General features: G+C 42.9%; 1 protein-coding gene across 5 annotated transcripts in view; it reads right to left on the bottom strand.

Annotated features, from left to right (window-relative positions):
* Positions 1–3,131: 3,131 nt before the first annotated feature.
* Positions 3,132–12,683, bottom strand: part of Sytl4 (synaptotagmin like 4) — a 46,643-nt gene continuing 37,091 nt past the window's right edge. For 2 of the 5 annotated variants that reach the window (XM_029472913.1, XM_029472914.1), the window contains exons 14-17: positions 10,325–10,433; positions 7,991–8,090; positions 7,072–7,280; positions 3,146–4,770 (exon numbers count right to left, since the gene is read on the bottom strand). In XM_029472913.1, the coding sequence (XP_029328773.1) occupies positions 4,622–4,770; positions 7,072–7,280; positions 7,991–8,090; positions 10,325–10,433 (567 nt within the window). In that variant the 3' untranslated portion in view covers positions 3,146–4,621. Of the gene's footprint in view, positions 4,771–7,071; positions 7,281–7,990; positions 8,091–10,324; positions 10,434–12,683 lie in introns of all 5 variants that reach the window. The other 3 variants (XM_029472916.1, XM_029472915.1, XM_021153156.2) reach the window with 2 other exon arrangements.

Raw genomic sequence — 12,683 nt, forward strand, 5'->3', positions numbered from 1 at the left:
CTTCCTTCCTTCCTTCCTTCCTTCCTTCCTTCCTTCCTTCCTTCCTTCCTTCCTTCTCTTTCTTTCTTTCTTTCTTTCTTTCTTTCTTTCTTTCTTTCTTTCTCTTTCTTTCTTTGCCATGCACCCTTTGTCCCCCGCCCCCCCACACACACACTTCCTGCCCTTGTATGCTAGCCATTAAAGCCAGGATCTTCTGAATGCCAAACACTGCTGCTGGGAGCACTTCTGGTGTCACACAGTGTTTCATTAGTGTTTGAAACAAAACCTTTTTCCCTTGCTTCTGAGAACAGTCTTTTATACAGCAGTGGGAGCCACGTGGTCAAGGCTCAGACAACCCAGTCCTTCAGCTTTCTCCTGGGCATCCTTGAGCAATTAGAGACAGCAAACAGGCTGGCTGGGGAGGCTGAGATAGCAATACTCTAGCACCTACTATGTGTCAGTTGTCATTGTGAAAACATTGTAAACAAGGAAAAACTATTAAGTCAGAAGTCTTCACAAGAGCTCTAGGAGGTGGGTGCTGCTATTAGCTCCTATTTACTGGTGAAGGAATTGAATCCCAGAGAGGCTAAGCAATGTGCTAAGACCCAAACAACTAGTAAGTGGCAGTCAGGTATAAACAACAGCAGTCAAGCTCCACTATGCCATCTGAGGGGGAAGGGGCAAACTGAAAGGCTCTCAGCCCAGGAAAAATCCTCCTTAAAGCAGAGTGGTGAGACATAAATCATAAGCCCACACTTTACACACAGAGGCAGTAGTGAATCAAAGAGACGCAATTTTAACTGGGGTTTTAGTGGAAGTCTCAATTTTAAGAGGCAAGGCAAGGAGTCAGCCAGTTGCCCAGCAGAGTAGAACATGGAACAAATGGTCAAACCAGGAACAAGTAGGGAATGCCCTCCTCCATTGTCTCTTAAGAGAAACACTGGACCTTTGAAAGGCTAAAGGCAAATCATAGGCAGAAGGGGAAATACAGTGAGTTCACATAGAAAATTTCTGCTCAGACAAGGTCTGTGATTCCAAAGGCAAAGATGGAGCCATGGGAAAGGTAAACCTCCCTGTCCTTACACTAGTGCTTCAACTGGCAAGCCAGGAGGACATGCGGGGCTGTGGGTGTAGGGGAAGAGGTGGGAAGAAGAGAGCCTACGTCTGGCTAGAGTTCCTGTGCTCTGGGCAGGCAGACACAGGAGGACTGCCGGACGCTTTCCACGCGCTGGTGGGCATCTGGCTGTGTGAAGTCATTGACCCCACATGGCAGGGGGTGGACAAGGGGCAGCCCCCGGTACCAGGTTCTCAGTCTCTGGCATCCCACGCTGGATATGACAGAGGAGTTGAAATCAGAATAGGGGCCTCAGGGAGACACTTGGGGAGACCCGGATATGGGAAGAGGGCAGAGGGAGAGAGGTTCCCATGCAGGCAGAGTCTTTAGTCTGGGCCATGATGAAGCAGCCACACTTCCAGCGAAAGTGTGAGCAAAGATAGCAAGATAGAAGGTAGAGAGTTGTTGTAACATGGTTTAGTCTATTGTTTTAGAGCTTTATTGTAGAAAGGCAGGGGTAAGAGAAAAGGTAGAAAGAGAGATTGGCCATGGTCAAGAAGAGAGAAGTGGGAAAAAGAGAGAGAGAGAAAAGAAAGGCTAGAGTAAGAAAGAGAGAGTAAGCGGGAGTAAAAGAGTGAGAGGAGAGGATGAGGAGAGAGTGAGGTAGGGCTAAGAAGCCCCTCTTATGGTGGGATGTTATCTTGTTGTTGCTAGGTAACTGGGAGGAATGTAGCCTGAAGGTCAGAAGCTTGGGACATTGTGTACGTGACTTCTAGCCATGCTTCTCCTGTGGGGGCTGTGGGGGTGGTAACCGACAGGAGCCAGGGGTCCAGGAGACAAGACGCCTTCCGTTGCATGTAAATTATCACCGGGGTTCATGACCTCAGCTCGACTGGAGACCAGGCCGTCTGTAGCCCATTACCCCACAAGGACATGCTAGCAGATCAAAGGCCCAGAAGATAACACTGGGCTCAACTGCCTCCTACAGAAAGTGCCCAGCTGGGCCTGACCCTTGCATGGAAATGTTCCAAGCAAATAAACCTTAGAACAACTTTGAGGGGGGTTGTTATGCTTCATTTTGAATAACCAAATCCTTCTTGACTTCCTTAGGTGGGCCATACCTTAACCTCCTTGGTAGTCCTTTAGAGATTATGATTTAAGAAATCCAAGTTGGGGAAAGAGACAAGAGTAGAGTCAGGGCCACAGCCAGTCCGAAGCTCCCCTTCTTCCCTCCTCCTGTTCTCTTCTCTGTACCTCTCTCCCATTTTTGGTTTGTTTCGTTTCCTTTTGCCACTCCCCTCTTTCCTCCTCCCTCTCTTCTACTCTCTCTCTCTCAAATACACACAGAAACACAAGCTGTGTTGTCACTGTGCTGGCTTGGCGATATCAAAAGCATTCTTTTTGGGCTCCTTTGTAAATCAATTCCATTTCACCATTGTATTTTGAAGACATGAGCCACCCTTTTCCTTAATGCTTTGCCCTTAACATACATCCTTCTTGCAGGAGATAGACCTGAATTCAAAATCCAATACTGTCACATGACAAGGAGCTCATGTCTCTTCAGCTGCAAGAAGAGAAGGTTTCCTACTTCATAAGGTGTTGGAAAGAGTCAGGCAATATTATAGCAAACCTTGTGTACAAGACACATTTTGCGTTTGCAGATATGCTTTTGCACAGAGGCCAAGCATCACTTGAGCTAGAAACTGGAGGCCTTATCTCAAATACGAGTTGTCTAGGAAAAATCTCAACCTCCCAGAGAAACTGAATAACCTAGAAAGAAGTGCTGGTGACATGGAGCGTATCCATCCACACCTGTATCTCTGTCTTCTCCCTCCAGCGAAGAACAGTCTACAAAGCCAAAGGCCAGTTTCTTCTATTGGTACCCAAGGGGGAAAAGAGCAGTGCTACTTTGAGATTCCAATAATGTAAGACAAGGAATCTGGGCTCAGTGGAAGTATCAGGCAGCAGTGTGGGAAAAGGCAGATTTTCTTCCTGTATAGTGAGGTGCATTCGTTTCTCTACTTCTGATCTTCAAGCTGTGAGTGACAGTGATGACACCAAGTCAGGACATCAGAGAAAAAAAGCATCTGCAGAACTCTCAAATGTAAACACTCAGGTGAGAAAGCTTTATTGAAACACACATGCATAATAAAGTAGAATATCAAAGAACAAGTCTGAGCCTGGGCTCTCAGGTATGTTTCCATTACAGGATCAATCCATATTGAAGGGAATCTTTGAAAAACATTCAATGCAGTTTACACCTATGATCTTAACCACTTTAGCTGCCTGCAATCCAGTGACCTTACAGGAATGTCAACTTGCAGCTGGGTGTCATTGACAGGCATTTCTTCTCTGCTCCAGACACCTTCCGCATACACCTTTCTATAGACAGACTGCTATGAATGAAAAGTCCAGTTCCGAAGAATGAGTAGCAGGAAATGAAAGCCCACTAGAACCTCTTTTAAGTCTCAACGCACACTACTCCCATGTTACACCCAGGTCAAGTTTAGGAAACAACCAAAGACAGGAACTGAAAGTATATTGGGTGAAAAGTTAGAATAGCTGGGGAATTCCATCCACATTTTCATGGGGTGGTAATAGTACCCAACCAAAGACAGTCTTTGGTCCTTGCAGATGAAACAGAGGTATACAGACTATGTTCTATGTAGCAGCACACCCCAGACACAAACTTAGAGAAAGCGATAATACATGAGAGTGAACATGCCTCATCTTCCATGAGGGAAATAAGGAAATCTCTGTCTAACAAGTGCTGTAACAGTTTAAAACAGAGAATTCAGCACAGGCTTTGAAAAACTATTCAGAGTCACTTGGACCTTGTGGGATCAGCTAGTAGGTCTCATGGGACATGTTAATGTCTCAGTGAAAAGGCCATTATCTAATTAAAGTGATTTTTCTACAGTGACTCCATTATAAGGGCTCCCCAAAGGTCTCAGAAGGAGCTGGGGAATTTTCATTGCATTTCAAAGAAAAACACTATACTCAAGCAAGGTAGAAACTGCTTAAAACAGGAAAAGTTAAAAGGCAAGTTCTAGAAGGGTATCAAGGTAGATGATGAGATAAAATACAAATTAGAGAGGAAGGACTGGTCGTTCACCCTTCTCCCATAGTCTAATAATATCTTGAACAACCAAACCTTGCTTCCAAGAGCTTTGGCCTTTGATCAGGCACACTTAGACCCACAAACTAGAACTAGTGCCAAAAGCAGCCACACTTCCAGCGAAAGTGTGAGCAAAGATAGCAAGATAGAAGGTAGAGAGTTATTGTAATATGGTTTTTAAACGTAATTAAACCACAGAAAGAGCCAACTATGTACTCAAAAAGTATACTAGATTTTATATAAATAAAAACCATTTGAAAGGGCCCTTATTCTCGGGCTGCTTTAAAAGAAGGAAAAAGCCTGTGCCACACTTGCTAGCAAACTAAGATCTGTAGAAATACATGTTTACACACACACATACACACACACATGCGCACACACACATTAAATTAGAAATCTTTGCTTGTGGTTGCTTTGCTTTCTTTTGACTTGGACTGACCAGGGCTGCACCTGCAGATGAGGATGGGAACTCATACACCCAGCTTCTGCTTGACCATTGAAGAACGGAGCTGCAGAGTTCCTTCTGCCCAAGACCCTGGGTACTGTCGCATCTTCTGCCACAGGCTTACTTCTTCACCAGTCGAATCCATCCAGTCCACCACTTCGCCATTACTGATCCCTGAGGGAAAACACCAGAGGAGACTGAACAGAGTCCCACCACTGAGCCAATCAGGGAGGATTGGTTATAAGGCAAAAAAAAAAAAATCCAACCCAGAAAAGACATTGGGGACAGCAAGCTGGCAAGCTGAGTCTACAAATACATGTGCTTCGGAGACAATGGGGAGAGTGCAGGTTGATGAAATGGGACTTGAAATGACATAATGTCAATAGAGGCTTGTTGCTTAGTGACCTTTTCAGAGCTCTGGTGTCTGGTACCCCATTCCAAAACTGCTACCTGTCTGTCATTGGTAACTTGACTTGATTTTCAAAAATACAGTTTATTGCATATATTGTAAGAAGGCAGTGGACTGGTTAGTAACTGAAGTACTAGTCTATACATGGGTCCTTGACTTAACCTTTTTTAAAAAATTGAACACCTCCTCCTTTTTGTTATTACTGAGACAGGATTTCACACAGAAATCTTGGCTGGCCTTGAAGTTGTGGCAATCTCCCTGCCTCTGCCTGCCAAGTACTTAGATAATGGGCATGTACAGCTTCTAAATACTTTTTCTATAGCTGTAAATTCTAGGCCTACCGTTAGCATTATGTGTTCCTACTCCTATTCTATTGTACAATAATTCATTCATTCAGTGGACATTTCCTGATTGCTACTGGATGCCTGTTTGGAGATACTTTGATGAGCACACAAAGAATGCCCCTGCCCTAGGCAGCTTACATGAGAATAGAAAACACGATCATTATAAAAACCCAAAGTAGGAAGTGATTTGGTATATTTGGAGAGCAGAGTAAAAGCTTTGGTGGTTGTAACACAATAATACAGGGAAATGATACAGAACAGATAAAAATGGAAGAGTCAAGATTATGTGTGGTCTGTGGACTTGGTAAGAATTTCTAAATGTGGAAGAAAGACACTGAAGAGTTTTAAACAGGGGACAGACATAAAGTTGCTTACACGTGTAAAAATATTGTAGATGCTTTGTAAGGTATTCATATACAAGTAGTATTTAAGGTAAGAATCCAGTAGACATTTGAAATGTAAATAAAGAAAATATCCAAGAAAAAAGAAAAAAGTAATAAATAAGTCTTATATATTTATGACATATATAAAAAAAGAATCTAACAAACAACTCCAACCAGAACTTCATGGAGCTAAGGATAACTATGAATATAGTCCAGCACAAAATCATAACTAATTAAAGCAATGACTTTTTTAACTTTTTGGTGATTATTGATAACTCAATTGCACTATATTTGAAGATGTCATGATGACACGATGTCAAAAGATTGGATGGGCTTGAACAAGACTATAAAAAGAGAGAGAGAGAGAGAGAGAGAGAGAGAGAGAGAGAGAAAAGGAGCATCCAAGACCAAGCCAGAGAGCACCATCATTTAAAGTTTGAGTACAAAATGAAGAACCCATGAAGGAAGTTGTGAAGTGATATAGAATGGAGTCAAAGGGAGTAAAAGAAAGCAATTAGTGGCAGGTATTTCAGGACAAAGGAAGCAGGCTGCTCTATTGCGTAGTGCTTGGGAATTCCAGTGAGATAATAACCTCACTTTGCATGAGCAATCACTCTTAAGAGTGGTAGACACCATAACACAGTGGACCAAGAACAGAAAGAAATGCCAGGAAATAGAGGTCATTGTTTTTAGAGTGAGGGGGACATGTGGTCAATGGAAAATGTGCTCTTTATTTAATCAAATTAGGCCTGAGCACATTGGCCCTTGCCTAGATCTGAGCACTTGGGAGGTAGAAGTAAGAGGATCAGGAGTCCCAGGCTAATCTGGGCTAATGAGACTCCATCTCAAAACAAAGGAAGAAATGAACAGAAAGATTGGTGTCACCAGAGCCTTCCCCTTCAGTAGTCAAATCAAATGAAACTGGTCATACAGAACAGACAGAAATTACAGAAGAAAAACCATTGAGAAGTGGGAGGTAATCTAAAAATCCTAGGAGAACAAGAATTTTCTGGCAAGGACCCTTCTCATTATAATAAGACAGGAAATAGAAATCACAAGTCAGCTGTTATGGTGGTTTTCGGCATTCTTTATAGGAGGAGGATGAAGTTCCTGGCCTTCAGGGTCACCTTTCTATACATAGAACACTGTATGAGGTCTACCTTCCCTTAGGCCTAGCAGGTAGCAGGCACTCAATAAGTGCTTGTTGGATGTTTACATAAAGGAAGGAAATTTCTGTCAGAAAAGTTCTTTGTACATAGCTGTGGCTGAGAGCTGTGAGGAGTAAGAGAGACAAGAAGCCTTAAGACAAGTGATGATTGGATGGAGGAGAGAGTCTCACCAGTGCCAACACCCAGTCTGACCCCTCCCAGGAAGTCATTGCTGGCCAGGGGCTCCCGGTCCCATACAGTCAGTTCCAGGCACATGTGTTGTAGATCTTCCAGCCTCACACCATTGTAGACAAATGTATGGTTGTAGTGGGGATTCAGAGTCTTCTTCATCACAGGAGTTTTACGCTTACTGGCCTTGTTCCTCATGGGAAGGAGGTATCTGGCAGAGGGCGGGGAGTCATGAACACCTACTCAAACTGGCAACATGATCACCTTAGCCCTAGCACAAGCCTAGCCCAGGATGGTAAGGCAGCACCCAGGGCCAAGTACACACAACCCTCTTTTGAATCTGCTGGGGCAGACTTCCCACTACTTCCACTAGATCATCTACTTCCTTTAACCTAAAGAGAAAAATGAAGACATTAGTCATGCTGTGGCCTAGACTCCACCAAGGCTGAGTTTAAATATGTGGTTCCACTTTTCTCTCACGAGATAAATGAAGCCATCACTCAGATGTCTGTTTAGTTAAACATGACTTCCTAGGGAGCTGAAGTCAGTAAATGATCTCTAATGTAGAGGAAGCTTATAGTCCATAATAAAAATTATGAAGCACACAGCCTTGCACCCTGAATCTAGACAGTTATGGGACATGGATTTTCATCCTAGGCCTATGGCAGAGGACTAGTATGAGACAGTCAGAGCCAAACTGTCTATCACCCTCCCCTGTGAAAGGGAGCACAAGTGGAAGCCAAACTGATCTCAGACCAGTGCAAAGGTAGTGGTGGAGACCTTGCCATTACCTAATTTCAGAAACCAAGCTGCTGAGGGTGGCGGGAGGAGGGCAGGATCTATAGAGAAAAATTAAACTGGGTTCCCCACGAACTTGCTTGTCTTATAACTGCTTAGTTTGATGCTGGCCCAGGGACTCACCCCTTGACAAAGCTGTCTGAAGTCCCTCCTGATTTGGCAGCCGTCAGGTTCTTGGCTTCTTTGATCCACACCTGGAGTTCTCCCCCTTCCCCACCTTTACCTGTAAGGGATGTCGGCCATTGCAAGTGAACCCCCATGCCACCAGCTGTATCCTGAACTTTAGCTATATACTACGTTTTCTCCTTGCTTTTGGGGTCCTTAACTGAATTGTACCTGCATCTTTTGTTCCTAGCTCGGTGCCCAGGATAAGCAGTAGGAACTCAACTAATAATACCAATAGCAATAAACGTTCATTAAAAGCTTGCTATGAACCAACCACCACCTTAGGCATTTATTCTCCAAATAGTCCTCCTATGAGATATGCACTATTATTGTCCTTATTTCATACATGAGTCATCTGAACCAAAAAGCAGCAGTTGCCTGTCATTTCCTAGGCAATTAAAGCAGGCAGGCAATCTGCTGCTGAGTTTCCCACCTCACCCCTTACTGCACAGGACTCACCAGAACACCGTCAATTGCCACCTCCACTCTCACCTACCATTGTGAATATGCTTTTCCCCAACTGATCCTTTGCCCTCAGTCTGAACACTTACTGATCTGTTTTTTTTTTTTCTTCTTTTTTTTTTTAAAATCTATTTCAAAGAAAACTTCCCTTCCTTCAGTCTGATCTTTCAAAGCTGTTCTCTGTACCTTTCTTTCCTTTCATGATCACTAATTACCCTGGCAAAGAACTGACCGCTCTCATCACCTCTGCTTCTCTGCCTCATCCACCGAGCCTAGTTCCTTGTGAAATCACCTTCCATTAGTGCCTTCCAACCTAATTGTAGCTGCATCTTCTCAGACCTCATCTGGCCTGACTGCTTAGAGTGTTTGGAGAGTGCTGACAGCTCCTGCTCACCTCTTCTTCAAACTTTCTCCCGGCCTTTCTGTGTCCCGATGACCCTCTCCCTCTTTAACATTCTCCATCTCTTCATCCTTTCTAAATGTTGCTGTTCCCAAAAGTTCTGTCTTTGCTTCTTATCTAGTCATTCTGCACACTGTCCTTGAGCCTACTGATTCCTCAAACCTACAGTGTGCTTTCCTGAATATATATTATGTGTGTGTGTGTCTGTATATGATATAAGATATATTTGTGACACACACACTAATTTGGGCTTCCCGTTGCCAGCAGATCAAGTTAAGCTCTTCATTAAAGGCCCTTTTCTTTTTTATTTGGCTCCAGACTCATCTCCAATCCCAGCTTTACTCATATACATACACACTCATATCATAACTCCAGCTCCACTATGACAGATAACATATTCCTGATCACTGACCTACAGCCCCACATTTACCAGGCCTATAGATTGAGCCTGTTTTTTAAAAAGAAAAACAAGGTCTCATGTAACCCAGGTTAGCCTCAAATTCTCTATGTAGCTATGATCCCCTTCACCTCCTGATCTTCATAGCTCCACCACCCAAGTGCCAGTTTCTGAAGTGCTCTTTGCATACAACAGAGACCTTTATGCCCGCTATGCAAGTACTCTAAGAACTGAGCTGCATTCTCCACCTACATTTTAAATAATTATTTTGTTTTCCTTTTTGTTTTAGCTAGTCAATGTATTTTGAGATGGGGGTCTCACTCTATAGCCAAGTCTGACCTGTAACCCAGTACATAACCTATCCCGCATGAAAAATCATAGGAATCCTCCCGCCTCAGCCTAAGTACTGGGATTCCAGGCAGTCACCACCTTGGCCAACTACCAATCTCTTTAAGAACCTGTGCTTGCACTGTCCCTTCTCCCAAACACTGTTCCTCCCTTTCACCTTCCCTCATTTAATGCCTGGCAAGGCCCAGTTTCAATATTACTTCCTCAGCAAAGCTCGCTCCATAACCCTTGTAGGTGGGTGGCCTGGGCACATGATGAGCATTCTTTAAAAGTTGTCCTCAGAGGACAAGTGCTATATTTCTCTTATCTACATATCAACAGTTAGTAGCACCATGCTGGCCATGTGGAGTGACTCAGCCTTGCACTTCCTACTCCTCATGCCTCACTACTCCTTCCAAGTATCCTTCTCAGCCACAAAGCTCCTGTTTTCTTCTGCCTTCCTAGGAGCTTGACACAGATGGAACAAGACCAAATCACATTAACAGCCTAGAAATCATCTCAAAGGAATGCCAGCACTATGGCACTTCCTTCCAGCTGAGACAAAAAGAATTCCTTAGGAAGACACTAACCCAGAAGATGCAGGAAACATCCCCTTCTTCCCTAGCCAATAGTGCCAGCACCAATCTCTCCTAGACCCTGTGTAGAAGCCTAAGAGCTGAATCCAGGGCCCCCAAAGAAAACTCACTCTTTTTCCGGTCACCTCCAACAGGGAGTTTGGAGGCTGGGATGTATTTCAATGAAACCACCAACTCGCCTTTGTGTGCTGGCAAACCAGGCGAGGACTCAGTACTGATCTGAAACATAGGGAAACCCAACAAGTGAAATCAGGGCTCCCAGGAAGCACTGGGACCTCGCCCTGAGGATTATAACGTTGTCCCCATAGGTGGGTATGGTGGTACATCGCTGCAATCCCAGCACTGGGAAGACTGGAGAAAAAGGACCATGAGTTAGAGGCCAGCCTCAAATACAGAGCCAGACCCTATTACAAAAATAAAGGAAGAAAATAGATACAATTACCCCAAGAACAGGTTCATGGCACAAGATGATCCATCTTTTATGGCGAAATGCCACAGCAGCTACAGTTTCCTTTGGCAGTCTCTTCAGGAGGAGATCCAGAAGAACCGGGGTGCACTACTGTGTATTCTGAGGATGATTACCAGATTCCAAATGTTCCCAAAGGTATGCCAACAAGATGGCCACACAAACTCACCAAGGACTCAATGGTATTTGATTAGGAATCTTGCTACCCGCATTGTTAGTAAGAGCCAAGAAGTGAAAGTAATTGAAGTGTCAGTGAACACAGGCCAGGTTAAGAGTGACTTTAATGCCTTCATGTGACATGTGGCATGAGGTTATCAGAAGGAACACGGGCTATCTCTGATAGCTGAAGTGCAAAGCAAAGAAAGTCACTGCAGAAAAGAAACCATTCAGCTTTCCCCTCCTCAGTCATAGCTTATACATGGCCTTCCCCTTGCAATCCAGCTAGTTAAAATAGAACCTAGATGATTCCAGCCTATGTGTCAATTGCTCCTTGAAGTGTTTTTATTTCAAATCTCGGTTGAATAGAACACATAGTTAGTTATATACCCATAAAAATCTACCTTACACTTGTTGAGTAAAATAAAGCTACATCTATGCTTTCATTTATATCTTAAAAATACAATCATACTGAATTTATACTTTCTGACAGAAGAATCTAACACTAGGAGAACATACTGGGAAAAGCAAAGAGACTTTTTGCTACTTTATATCATTGTCAATAGTGGCCTCCTTGTGAAAAAGAGCCACATCTGCTTCTTAAAAGTAAAAAGTACTTTAAAAACGAGAGGGAGCCTGTACAGGTTTTAGGGAAAGGTAAAAGTCTGCTACACAGTTTTTTAATATTTGACAGTTTGCTTCTTTGCTTCAGTGCCAGGTATCAAGCCCAGGGCCTCAGACCTGCTAAGCATATACTCTACCTCTACATTATATCAGCCTGTCTTAAACAAGTTTTTAGCTAACAACCCTCTATCATTAGAATCTGTGTGCCCCAAAGGATAGGAGTCAAGCTTACTTCTGTCCATCCCAGAAAGGCCAACACTTAGCATGGTACCAACTTTACATGGGTACCCCATGTTGACTGAATGGATGTAACAGTGAAAGAACAGGAGTCCAGGACATAGAGCAGGTAGCTCTAGGAGGGGACTGCTTCCCTCTGTTAGCTCTCTGGCTGTCATTTTCCTTATGCTCCAGTTTCCCCTGCACAAGTTAGAGGCGCCCTCACATTTCTTGAGGCTGAGCTAAGCTACGTCCTCACCAATGAGCATGCTAATACTGGTAGGCATAATCTATATTTCAATAGACATACTGCATATCCAGAATACACAAGTTTAGTCTGTGGGGAAGGATTGTCAGCAAGAGAAAAGAAAATGGTAACATGTGGACTGTTGGGGGGTAGGGTGTCAAAAAAATCCCAGAAACCTTAACTGTAGATTATTTTAAGTTAAGAAAAAATGTATGATTTTTAAATTTTTAATTAAAATTTAGTTTTAAAAAACCTTAAGTCTGGGAAATAGAGTTACATATTAAGTTTACATATTAAATTATTTGATAAAGTTTTAAATATAAGATATAAGGGGAAAACTTCAAGTTATTAAAAATTTTAAAGAGGAAGATAAGATAGTATTTTATTTCATAAGCTACATGATTTGTTAATTCCTAGACTGTTTACTTTAGTGAACTCTTGAAATTCAGAGTTTAGTAGTATGGACTTCTTTCTGTAGCACATTTTCATTCTGCCAAAAAAATATTTCCAAAGAGCAAACACCTCCATTTTAATGAAAGACATGTTTTGGTGGCAATTCATGGTGCTTTCAGGTGACATTTTCACTACAATTATATAAACTCCAAGCTACAGGGAGAATGATTTTCATGCCAAATTTTTCAGAAATTTTAGGACTCTTATAGCATGTTTTACTCTGATAGCAATTGCTTTCCTGTTTCTATGGCTCTTTAAAGTAGAAAAATGTAATGTCACTGAAGTTTTCTAGATATACTCTCCTGTG

This window comes from Mus caroli, chromosome X, assembly GCF_900094665.2.
Source record: "Mus caroli chromosome X, CAROLI_EIJ_v1.1, whole genome shotgun sequence".
In the NCBI taxonomy this organism is placed as follows: Eukaryota; Metazoa; Chordata; class Mammalia; order Rodentia; family Muridae; genus Mus; species Mus caroli.